General features: G+C 36.3%; 1 protein-coding gene and 1 long non-coding RNA gene across 2 annotated transcripts in view; both read right to left on the reverse strand.

The window, feature by feature from the left end:
• Positions 1-5,298: 5,298 nt before the first annotated feature.
• Or6b9 (olfactory receptor family 6 subfamily B member 9) lies at positions 5,299-6,249 on the reverse strand. Its single transcript, NM_001000202.1, has one exon. The coding sequence runs from the start codon at positions 6,247-6,249 to the stop codon at positions 5,299-5,301; it is 951 nt and encodes a 316-aa protein (NP_001000202.1).
• Positions 6,250-6,373: 124 nt separating this feature from the next.
• Positions 6,374-13,410, reverse strand: part of LOC134484910 (uncharacterized) — a 34,452-nt gene continuing 27,415 nt past the window's right edge. The window contains exons 3-5 of the long non-coding RNA XR_010062720.1: positions 11,752-12,768; positions 11,020-11,107; positions 6,374-6,449 (exon numbers count right to left, since the gene is read on the reverse strand). This is a non-coding gene — a long non-coding RNA (uncharacterized LOC134484910). The remainder of the gene's footprint in view (positions 6,450-11,019; positions 11,108-11,751; positions 12,769-13,410) is intronic.

Here is a 13,410-nt window from a genome sequence, read left to right on the forward strand (position 1 = left end):
CCCTCCACTTGTTGTGCCTTTCTATTGGAGGTGGACTATAAAAATTTTTAAATGATAGAAAATTTAAACATGAAAAAAAACTCCTTTTATGCTACATACACATACACAAGTCACTCCAACTTTAAGGACACAATTCATAAAAGTAAAGAGGTAACATACTCCACAAAATCATACATCAAGGGTTAGTCCTACCCCTTGCTTCCACAGAGTGACCCAGGTTGACCAACTCAGCTATCACCAATGTTGTTCTGCCCCAACATCTACACTCTCTCTTAGCTGCTGGAGTAGGTGAAGGGCCCAGTCCTGAAAATTCAGACCTTCGGGATTTTCATGACCCTGAGCAATAGCAAACTATCAAGAGCATTCTTAAAGAATGTCCAGTAATGATGGTGTGACAGAAGACAGAAGCCTTGAACCAGACCAACAACTCATTGCAATGAACATATACATGTAAAACTGATTAGGCCAAAGGGTATACTGTATGACACACTGCAGCTATTAGTGTCACTATGAGTATAACCAACAAACATGTGATGGAGAAGCATGAAAGATGAAGGAGAAGAGTGGTAAGTCCAAAACTAAAGATACAGTAGCTTTGACGGGTAAGAGAGAAGGCTGCAGGTGGTAGAGGAATAGATGGTCTACCAGTACTGTTGACAGGATGGTATGCAGCAGCCCAGAGTCTCTGTGAACTTAACCCCAAACAAGTTGCCCAGGCAGACAATTACTGTGGCTCTGAACAGCAACAGAATGTTTGAGATTAAAAAAATGGCTTATTTACTGGATTGGAACTTGTTGTAATGTCAGAAGACATCTAGAAAAGGCTATGGAAAGTAAGTGATTTTCTTGGAGATGGCCTACACTTTTACATGGCTATGAGAGAGGTGTAGCCCCAGAGACATCATGCCAGGATTGCTTCTCATTGCTGAAATACCTCTCCTGCCATTATTTCATAGCCTAATGATTCCTAGGCATCAGCCTACCCTATTGGGAAAATTCCCTGAAGATCAACATGAAGATAAACTTTCATGAATTAATATCATTTAGATGAATAAATGACTTTATAGAATTCAAATAATTTTAGGAAGTTTAAGGAGATGCTTTTAGTTGTTTCACCAGAAAGATGTAATAAAGTTATAATCAAGAATAGAATGTGCTTCCTGTTCATAGAATAGTAAGGAAAGGCTGCATAATAATAAGAAATACAGTAAGATTAGGACAGATTTGTGATCAAGGAAAAATATCAATTCTAGGTCAGGTCAAAGAATGAAGCCACCGATATGCACTATGATAAAGCAGGGTCATGTGAAATTCTTACTTTTAACTTATGATGAGTTTACAGAATGAAATACTGCTTTGAACTTACCATCAACATCCTTCTGTAACTTCCCATTATGTAGCATATGAAGTAATTTTACAAAGAACTTTGTCTAAGAAGGTATAAATTGCCAGAGAAAAAATATGAAGTGTGGATTTGGGGTCTCTCCTCCATCAGCCAAATGTATACATGTCTATCTGTTTATATGTATGTGCATACATACACTTGTGTGTGTGTGTGTGTGTGTGTGTGTGTGTGTTTATGCATGTGTGCATGTTCATTTGTGAAATTGAAGAAGCAGGTGGTTGGGCCTGTCCAGTGTGTGTGTGTGTGTGTGTGTGTGTGTGTGTGTGTGTGTGTGTGTGTGCGTGCGCGCGCGCGCACGTGCACACACACACTCGCCTGGTTTTCTTCTTCTCTTCCTTTTCTTTTCTCTCAGGTTCATGAAGAGTTAACAAACTCTGAGCCCCCTGCCTGGTTAGTGAGGTGTCCTTGAGCTAGAAAGAAAAGAGCACAGGTAACTGAGCTTTTTCCTTAGTCCCATGCTGCCATCAGCAGGAGTTAAATTGCCCAAATTGAGAGGCCTTTGGCCACAGGATAACAAAGAGTTAAGGAAAATTAAGGTATAAATGTAGCCAACTTTTGCCCCTCCAATCACTGATGCCACCCTTAGAGAAGTAGATGCCAAGCTGGACCTCAACAATGAAAGACCTCCATAATCTATACTTCTCCTGTAGGTCATGTCAGTCCGAGGCCCACGATTAGGCAGAGAAACATGTTGATGATATGGACCATAACACCACTAGGACCATGTGAAGGTCCTTGGCACATGATGATGCTGGAGACCATGTAGATGTTTGAGATCCATCCTATTGCCAGAAACCATGTAGAAAACCAGAATCAATCCTATTACTGACTGTAAAGGGCAAGGAAGCACCTCTTGCAGTGGTGTCAATGACTACAGACACAAAGTTGAGAAAGAGGAGCATAGAAACTAACCTGACAACCATGACCTGTACCCAACCCCAACCCCTCAAACAGTCACAGCCAAAAAAGAACATCATCAAAGATAACTCTTAAAAACATGTGATAAGGATGCTGAAGTGTAGCTCTCCACAACTGATGGTATCTGACAAAGGTGTAGGTGGAGAAGGATTCAGCAGTCCTTAGGGGACTGGCCAATAGAATTTGACTATGTTCTAGAGAATATATGAACAACACAAAATTAACTTGTTCTTTGTTTCTTTACTTTTTTCCCCTTTCTTCTTTTTCTTTTGGTGGTGGTTTGGGGTGAGAAAAAGAAGGTCACAATGGAGGAGGAGCAGACATGGGAGGCCTGCAAAGTGAGCATGACCAGTGAATTTCCCAAATTCCCAAAGAATCAGTAAAAATATGTTAAAAATAAAAAAGGAAAATAAGGAAAAAAGGAAGTCCTAACACATGCTACACCATGGAGAGGTGTTAGCAATATCATTCTAATTAATTAAATCAGAAAAACATTTTTGTTCTTCATCAAAAGGCACTGATTCCTTTGAACAAGTAAGAGCTTTCTATAGTTGCTTCCTTTTCCAATAAAATATTTGATACCATGTTGTATTTCCTTAGCTTTAAAGAACAGTTTTTCTTACATGCTGGGGAGATTTTATAGTCAGACTCAGTCAGAATGTACTTTTTAAGGAGGACACAGAAGGACCATTCTGGGCTTGTTTTGTTTGTATGTATGTGTGTGCATAAAACACTTATATAACTTGTTTGTTTTGTCTTGTTTTTAATATTCAAAGAACTAATGATAAAAACACAAGTCGATGAGATTCTCTCATTGTGAATAATTCTTGAAACCATAATCTTTCAAATTAAGCAGATTCTGTAATTTATTGGATAGATTAAAAGCAACCACATGAGAATTTATGTATTATCACATAAATGCAGTAGTTTATTTAAAAACTGTCGTCCATACCAATTCCCCTTTCAGCAAATGGAATTAGAAAAAGTAGTAGTATGATTTAATAACAAGACTTTAGCCAAGTGTGGTGGCACATTCCTTTAATCCCAGCACTCTAGAGACAGATGGAGCTCTGATTTACAAGACCATCTGGTTTACAGAGGCAGTTCCAGGTCAGCCAGTTCATTTAAAGGTTCATATGGTGAACCATTCCTTTGTAGAAAGTTAAAATTTATACTAAAAAGTTATAAACCACTCCTTTGTAGAAAGTTAAAATTTGTACTAAACGATTATGATTCATAGAATCTGTTTGATGTGGAAATAGAATCATGGTTGTAGATGATGTTGGCAATTTAAGACCTGCTGACATAAGTGAGTAAGCAAAATTTGTTGATATCAATTAATGACCTGTATGTTTTTTCCTTACCCTGACTCATTCCTTACTGGTTGGATCAGTCTTTTCAGTATATGGATTCTGGTTCAATTAGCCAGAAAAGTAACCTTGTCATATCAGAATGTCATCCAACTGTATATTTATTTCATTGTAAATAATTGTGAACAGTGGTCAATAAATAGTTTTATATTCCTTTAAACAAATAAAATGACACAAAGTTTTTATGTAGTGAAAAGTCATTCAGTATTTGTAACAATTATGAATTTCTATACACCCATCTTAGAGACTAATAAATATAAAAAGAAAATATTAACAGACATAAATAGTAGATGACAAGCAATAAAGACCAGATAAATCTAAATAGATATAGATAGAAGAGACATTACCATGTTTAATAAAGCTTATTCTTCTGTATAATTGCAAAAATTCCTCATTCATCATTCTAACACTTAAAACAAAAATGTTGGACCTGTAACAGCAGGTAAACAAAAAAAACTACAGTAAAAAAAAACACACACACAAGTCAAAGATAAGCAGGTAAACAGCCTAATTAAAATACATAAAATGTGAATCCAAAATGTTGAATGAATATAGTATACCTGTCGCTTTTAAACTCTGAGCAGATTACATTTCATGAACTTTCTCATTCAGCATCCTTACTAAGTCAAAACAGAACCCATTTCTCTTCTATTATCTTATTACTATATTAAATCATATATTACTTGGTAGGATCCAAGTTCTACCTTTTTCAAAAAACAAAACCTAAAGTTGAGTGTTCTGAAAAATTTGGAAAAATCTTCACATTCAGACAAGATGTGCCTGAGCAAACAAAACTGCTTAGTCTTTAGTCAATGCCAATGTTGTATGTTTGTTTGTTTGTTTTACCTAAAATGAATTGCTGTAATGAGTACCAAAGCAATGTTCAATTTTCTACAGTCTGACCTTCCACTATTTCACCCAAATTTTATGTCTAGAAGCTACAACAAAATGAGGGAAATAAAGCAGAAATAGTATGTGTATATGTGTTCATGTGTGCGCGCGTGTGCATGTGTGAGTATGTACATGTTTGTGTGTGTGCATATGTGTATTAGAGAGAGAGAGAGAGAGAGAGAGAGAGCTTTTCCTCTATTGTTAAAAGGCAGTACATGCACTACTTCACAGTATTCCAATTACAGTTCGAAGGAAATTTTCATTTTGTTGAATTTTGAAGCTAATTAAAATAAGTTATGTTTGATTATAAAAGCCTTTCTCCAACACACATTAAAGAATAATAATCCATACCTATTAAAATTCTCACTGAGACCTCTCTTTTTATATCCCTGCTGAATCAAGACTTCTAAAACAGAATCACTCAAAATGCAACAACCTTACCAGCAGAACTCTAGAAACAGTTCAACAATAACTTTATTCAGGGTAATTCAAAAATAATAAAATTGCTTTATAACTGTTTTGCTAGTGTATGTTTTACCTAAATTTGTTTTACAAAAAGTATTTCATTAATGCCTGTCAGAAAAAGGGTTCCCTATAATCTCTGATTCTATGTCTTTAAATTTTTCTACTAAGTCAGTATGTTTGTGATCACAGAATTTCTTCTAATGAAAGTGCTTTTTGATGCTAAGTCAAATGATGAATGTTTAAGTCACTTCAGAATATAGACTCTCCCAAGGACAGGGCTCTGCCACCTGATATGGTTTTTCTGATGGCATCTTTGACTTCTTTGTTCCTCAGGCAGTAGATGATTGGGTTGAGCATGGGAGTGAAGACTGCATAGATGGCTGAGATCAGCTTGTTAGAATTAAATGAAGCAATGGCCCGAGGTCGGACGTACATGAAGATCACAGCTGTGTAGAAGATGACCACCACTGTAAGATGAGAAGCACAGGTGGAAAAGGCCTTCCGCTGCCCAATGGCTGAGGGTATGTGCAGGATGGTAGAGACAATGAAGCCATAGGAAAGAACAGTGGCTGAGAGAGGGAATACAAGGATGACAATGGCGAGGGCAAAATCTACTGTCTCAGCCATAGATAAGTTCATACAAGCCAACTTAAGGATGGGTGACACATCACAGAAAAAATGGTTCAAGACATTATTGCCACAGAAGGCAACTCTAGAGATAAAGTACACCTTTGCCATGGAGATGGTGAAGCCACTCACCCAGGAACTGATGGTCAGTTGAATACAAAATCCTGTGGTCATCATGACTGGATAGCGAAGGGGCCAACATATGGCTACATAACGATCATAGGCCATGGCAGCTAAAAGTACACATTCAGTACAGGCAAGGGACATAAAGAAGTAGAGCTGCGTCATGCATCCCAAGAAAGAAATGGTATTGGGGCGAAATAGGAATCCAGCCAGCATTTTGGGGACAGTGACAGATATATACCAGGCCTCCAGAAAGGACATAGTACTCAGAAAATAGTACATAGGCTTGTGCAATGACCCAGTGACCCACACAGTAAGAATGATGATAAGATTTTCCAAAAGCACAAACAGGTAAGTTATGAAGAAGATGAAGAAAAGCAGAATTTGCAGCCAGGGAGCAGTAGGAAAGCCCATGAGGATGAACTCACTGATGCTGGTGATATTTTCCATCCACAAAGTTGGATCACCAAATGACAAAAGATTTAATTCTAATATCAGAAAACTCAGGAGTAATATCCATAGGAGTATCAGGGGCCATAAGACTGGAGATAATTTATTATTATAAATTTCTTACTCTAGATTCCTCATCTTCCATGGATATGATGTGGGAAACATGAGCAGCCACAAGTTGAGTCCAGAAAAATACAGACCTAAAACAAAGAACACAGCAAATAATGTTGAGACAGAATCATAAGGCAATATTTAAGGTCTAGGTCTCTGGATCTGAGTCAGGAATGGATCTAGATTGTAGTTGAGCACTTCTATGTCAGTACACTCTTCTGTTTCAGAAGAAGCTATGAGGCAGGAAATCATGTGACTGGAAAAAGTTCCTAGGATGGTTCATCAGGCAGTGTCAAGAATGAGGCAGGTTCAAAGTCTGGATAAAATAAAAGTACAACTACTAACTTAAACCCCCACTGGTCAGGACAATTGCTGATTCCAGATTGTTGTACATCTTTTGAAGACTCTGTTAATGCTTCTCTTTCTATGTTTAGAGCAGTGGCTTTCATTTGCCTACTCTTAGAACCCTTTTCTTCCTACTGGGTTGCCTTGTCTTACTTTGACATAAGGGTTTGTCCTAGTCTTATTATAACTTGTTAGGCCATATTTGGTAGATATTGCTGGGATGCCTGCTCTTTTCTAAAGAGAAATAGAAGAAGATTGAATCTGAGGGAGAAGGGAGGTGTGTGTGCTTAGGGGTTGTGAATTTGGAGCAATGGAGGGAGGGGAAACTGCTGTTGGGATATAGTATAGAGAAAAGAATGAATCTTAAAAACATAAATGAAAAGAAAGTGGCTTGTATTAATGCAAATAATAATCATTATGTATACTTACATAGAGAATTTTATAATACATGAATGTGGGTATGATATGTATTAGATGCCCAAGAGTTTGGCTAGCAGCCTCTATATACTCTGTTCCTATACACATGTACACACACACACACACACACACACACACACACACAAACACACACACCACATTTTATAATTTATATGATATATATAAATTCAAGTTTATACTAGAAACACAGTAAAATGTCAATAATCACAGTTTATAATAAACTAGAACAATAATAAAAGTGTAGTATTCAAAGACATATACAGCTGATATCTTTGTCTTTTAGATTCTTTCCCAAAATTTCTTACTATACCATAGGTCTTGGCATGTATTGTTTTTTCTTTTTATCTCAGGAAAATTTACCTTTTCACTTCCAGCATCATTAGTTTTGTATCCTTGAGACACTGTGACATAAAACAATGGCCACTTGAACATAAGCAATGCCACAGGAGGAACAATTAAAAGACTAGAAGGGGATGATGCAGAATATGGTGTGTATGTTGAACACAAGAATGCTTCTTGTAAGAGCAAGATGACATGGGATTTCACTGTGCTGCTTGAAAAATTATACAATTTAAACCTGAAGATCATTCACTGCTGTAACTTTCCATTTAATGTTTTAGATTGAAGTTGGCCATAAGTAACTATAATCATGAGGATTAAAACCGTCAATAAAGAAAGAATATAAAATTTCAATATATTTACAAGCAAATGTGCACTTATACATACCACACATTATTTAATTTCAAATTCATTTACCAACCTAATTTAAGCTTTCTGAAAACACAGGTTAAATATCAATATTAAAACAAATATCACTTGAATAATTCCAATTCTTGATTGTCAATATTACTAATTTAGATACATGTTGAATATAGGTTGCATTTGAAGAGCTTATTTGAGAAGAAATGATTCAAGAGGTGAATTCAGAAAGGCCTTAGCTCTTCTGGGGAAAATATGGTCTGAGGACACAATTACAATTTGAATAGAGATGAAGCTGGCTTCAAATTATAAGTAAAATTAGCTAAAGATAAAAATCTTTTAAGGAAGCAAAAATTTACTCAAAAGAAAAGGCAGAACTCAGAAAATGGGTAAATTATTTCTCATTTTCATCATTTTTAAATAACCATAAATTAGTTGGTTATTATATATTAGGATAATGGATAAAATGAAATAGAACTTAAATTTGACTTCCTTCTCTACCAAAAGAACTATTCTTTAATTAATTTTAATGTCATCTCTTAGGAAAAATTTTTAACCAAGTCGTGTAAGAGAGGGAAAAGCACATAGCTTAGGTCTGAGACATACAAAACAAGGTAGTAAAGGAATGTTTGCAGCTAGATACCCTTACCATACACATGATAGGAGTCTACAGGGAAAGCAGACTCAGTGGCTAGAATTCATCAAAGCAATGAGAAAAGCACTGATCAGTGGAACATATAGGTGGAAAGTGAACTCTATTTCATGACTTATTGCTTTATGACTTTATAAACCTCAATTGTCTTAGCAAATTCACTTACTAGTGGAAAGGGGATAGATAGCTTAATTTGTGGCAAGGAGAAACTTCTTGTTTAAAGGCCTGTCCTCCTCTGGATACTAAAAATATAAAGCAATCATTGGATACGGGTATTACACACCTTTAATCTCATTGATCAGGAGACAGAAGCAGACAGATCGCTTTAAATTTGAAGCCATCAGTCTGCACAGTGAGTTCTAGGCATGATGGTGCTAAATAGTAAGGCCTAGTCTCATAAAAAGGAAAAAAGAAAGAAAGAAAGAAAGAAAGAAAGAAAGAAAGAAAGAAAGAAAGAAAGAAAGAAAGGAGAGAGAGAGAAAGGAAGGAAGGAAGGAAGGAAGGAAGGAAGGAAGGGAGAGAGAGAGAGAGAGAGAGAGAGAGAGAGAGAGAGAGAAGAGAAGAAAATATAAAGATGGTAAAAGGGCCAGATTCCTATTTGAGAACTTGAAAATAGATAAACAACAAAATATTATACCAAGTAGCTCACTGGAGGAGGGATCCAACATTTTATCTAATAAATAGGATTTTATTATTTGAACCTGGCTAATTCAGGCCAAATATGCAAAAATTTATACAAGTGAATAAATTTTACTATGATTATTTAGTGAGGTTTGATGACACACACCAATAGGGAAACTGATACAGAATTACTACAAGTTTGAATCCAGAGTGATCTAAACCTGGTGAGTTCCAAACAGCCAGGGCTATACAGTAAGATCCTTCTCTAAAGAAAACAAGCCGACAAAGAAAATAGATGACACAGCTTTATAACTAAACTACAGTACATTTCAGGAAATTAATCAGCTGCCCCATCTCTTTTGTACATTAAATTAATTTGTTTTACAAATGTTTACTGAGAACCTACTATGGGAAAGCAGTATCTTGGACATTTAAGTAGCTCAGTTAGCAATGTAGAGCACTCAGATAAAGTGCCCTTTGGAATTCCATCGTAAGGAAGAAAACAGGCAATTAACAGTGAATACACCATGTATAAAAATGTAGAAATGGAAAAGTTTTTAGGATAAATCTAGCAAAAACTAGAAAAACAGGAATGTAGCCAGTGGCAATAAGTTGATATTTTAAACATAATGGTCAGGACAGAACTTATTATACCCGCATGAAGAACGGGAGAGTATTAGCTACCTGTCATCCAGATGGAAGAGATTTGTAGACAGAATATGTCAATTTAAAGGCCTTAGAGAGATCCACAGAATGAAAGATGCCAAGGAATCTAGTATGATGGGAGGGAACAGAGTGAACAGAGGAGGGAATGAAGTTATAGCAGTAAAGTGTGAGAGACCTGACCATGAGCACATCACTGTGTTCCTTCAAAGGGGTGGTACACATTTGCTGTTTACTGAACCACTTTCAGGACGTCTTGAGCAGTTGAGATAATTAATTCATGGACTTAGGCATGTGGGTTATTGAGCATTTGCCCAGCATGTGCAAGAGTTCAAAAAGACTGTCCCAGCACACTCGAAAGTTGATCAATTACACCTTCCTACAAGTAATCATCCTATTCTTTACTGGTCACATTTCTGTCTGTTTTTGGAAGCAGGATATCCATTAACCCCACTTGGTTACCTTTTCTTCTACTGCTCCCTTTCTATGACTACTACCTTTCCTGAAATATCCAAGTCTTTTCTATCTTAAATTGTTAATTCGTAACAAGTTTAGCTGTATGTACCTGTAACCATAGCACTCAGCAAATAAGTCTGAGACATTGTGAATCCAGTGCCAACATGGAAATAAACAAAACAAGATATTTCCGATTGTTAAATCTACCTTTACTTTATCTTGTTTCATATTTAGCAAATGGCCTAGAGGAAGAAAGAGCCATTTGTAGTAAGAGTAGGTGATATTAGAATACCAAATATAGTGAGAGTTCAAGGTAACAGTTCTTGTCTGGGGAGAACAGAAAGCCTTCCCTTGGAAGACACAGTTCGAACTACACGAAGCATTGCAGTTTTGAAAGGTGGATTAATACTGAGGAACAAAAACCAAAACTTTAACTGTATAGATTGAAAAAGAGGAAGTGAATGATAGAGTTTGATTGGAAAAAATGGGCAGAGAGGAGGGAGAATGAACAAAGGTGGAATGTGAGGTCACTTAGAATTAGCTCTCTGTACACTTTCTTATGAAACCTATTAATTTTCTCATTTATAACAACAGATTGATAGATACCTGTTGTCACAGTGACCAAATGTAGGAAAAAAAGATGAGTCTCTGACACATAATCTCTACTATTGGATCATGCTTCCATTATTGTTATATGTTTATCTTAAAACCATTTGTAGAACTTCAAGCATCACCTAGATCTGTGTCCACAGTCCATCACTCTGGGTACTGCCCTACATTATTACCTTGTTGAACATTCACCAAGTTTTTCTACCTTGCTTTTATGATCTTCATTCTTCATGCCAGCTTTTGGTCATTCCAATATTATGTCATCTATAGTGGTAACAACAACAATGATAATTTACAGTGTCTATCACATGGTAAAATGCATATCATTTCTTTCCTAGACAATATTATCACTTAATTCTCACCATGCCATAATAAAGTAGCAATTACTGGCTCCCATTATAGGTAATATAGTAAATGCCCACTAGTTCCAAAGACAAATAATATAAGACCGTCATTCTTTAACTGTATAATAACAATAGTATTTCTTTAATACCCCTTTTCCATATTCCTTATCCACTCCTCAGATAATTTTATACCAATGGCCCATTCTTTTCTATCCTGATCACATGACTGCTCCTTTGCCCTGTTCCTTAAAATGAGATTTTCCTTTTATCCAATTCTGTATCTATAAATTTAGCTTTTACTAAACTAAAGCTTAGTTTTTGTGATCAGTCTGAAGTTCTCAACATTTAAAATTGTTTGTCATGAAAAACTTTCAAGTTTTCAAAACATTTAAGAACCTCTAACATTTGTAATTCTCTTCTTTAAGCACTGAGTCTGCATTATCTTCCTTCTATAGGACAAAGACCTCTGTTCCAGCCGTAGACTAGTTATGCCCATCTACTTTGTAACTCTGAAAAGTATTTGTTGGGATTGGAATGTTGGCTCAGAGAAAAGCAATGGCTCACCTTCTGAGTTAATAACAAAACACTCATGCAGCTGACCCAGAAGATGTTCCAAGTAAGATGCAGGTTTTCTGAAGAAAAGATGAACTGAGACTTAGAGAGATACGACACAGGGGGAGATTTTGTTTACCCTGGGTGGAAGGCAGGATTAAAAAGAAAAGCTAAGGTGCAAGTCTAAGGAGAAAACATAGTACAGAGAAATGTTCTGGGCCTCTACAGATGTTGTCAGAATATCTACTGATTGTTTAAGACAATACTAAATATCATTTTTATCTGCAGTTTGAGTGACCTTGCTTAAATACGAATATGAATATGTTCATTAATCACATCTAGTTCTTCCTGTAGTCCCCAAACTGCTGAGTGTTTCCTTGACACTCAGTCCCATATTCCTCTAAATCCTACTAGTCTTTCTTTGCTAACAACTCACCCTAAGCTTGAGCAACTCTGAAGAGTGTGAAGAGCTTCCTTATGTCACTCTTTACAATAATACAGTTACACATACTTTTTTCTCAGGCCCGAAACTTTCTAACTCAGGTCTCTAGGAAAGCTCCAATTCAAATATTATTCTCTGTCAAACCAACCCTAGCCATCTACTTTCCTCCCCACACCCTTCTCATTCTCCAGATATCTTCCACACAACCTCTGACTTTATAACATTTTGCCCCTTTCAGAATTATATGATAACATTTATTTTGCTTTACTGTCCTTATTAGATTTGTGTACACCTTGAAAATACCATCTGTGTTTCATTTTTGACTTACCTTATCATTTCGAATACATATTGTAGTCCCTTGGTTGTGTTTGACCCCTGATAAGCAAATTAGTTGTGAAATGTCATTAAGACCAGATATCTCACCAAACTACGTCTTATCGATTCCTTTCTTTGCTGTCATGGTGGAGCAAGTCATCTAAATTGAGCCCTGTTTAGAGATCTTGATTTGGTTTTTTCATTTACCAGACTGATGGGCAGGTGTCTTCAAGAACACAAACTTTGTCACATATGAATCTTTGTCTTTGGATCTGGAAGGGATTGAAAACAGAAGGTGATAAAGAGAAAAAGAGATAAAGCAGCAGCTCTAGAATAGCTTGTTCTCTATCCTGGAAAGTTGGAAAGTTGCCTCTCTATAAAGCCCATAAAGCTTTTATTCTTTTCCACTAAAAAAGACTACAAAATCTAGAGCCCAAGAAAATAGTAACTTATTCTGCTATTGATTCAGGAAAATGAAACATTGCTTTACTTTGTATTTATGAAAAAGACTGAAATCTAAAATATGTTCTTACTACTGGGCTTGTCTGATACTCCTGAGGCCAGCATAGAAGAGATTTTTCTATTGTTGTGGTTTTACTACATCACTGCTCATTGCCTTTCCTAGTCCTCTCTCACTCTTTCTCTAACTCTTGCTCTTGACCTATTTCTCTTCCAACAATCTCTTTTCTCCCTGGACACGTTATATGTTGACTCCTCCCTCTATCTCACCCAGGTAGACCTAGACCTGAATAGGTCCCAAGCCTTTATTTTCCTCCCTCTGTGTGATAGTCACTATGTCTCCTTAATGTATTAATATTATTTGAAATAGGTTATAGATTAGGAGATTAAAGCACACATAAAAGAATTTTATAGAATTTTTGATGCAGAGTAGACTCCAGGAAGAAATAAAGCTT

This window comes from Rattus norvegicus, chromosome 1 (assembly GCF_036323735.1).
Source record: "Rattus norvegicus strain BN/NHsdMcwi chromosome 1, GRCr8, whole genome shotgun sequence".
Lineage (NCBI taxonomy): Eukaryota > Metazoa > Chordata > Mammalia > Rodentia > Muridae > Rattus > Rattus norvegicus.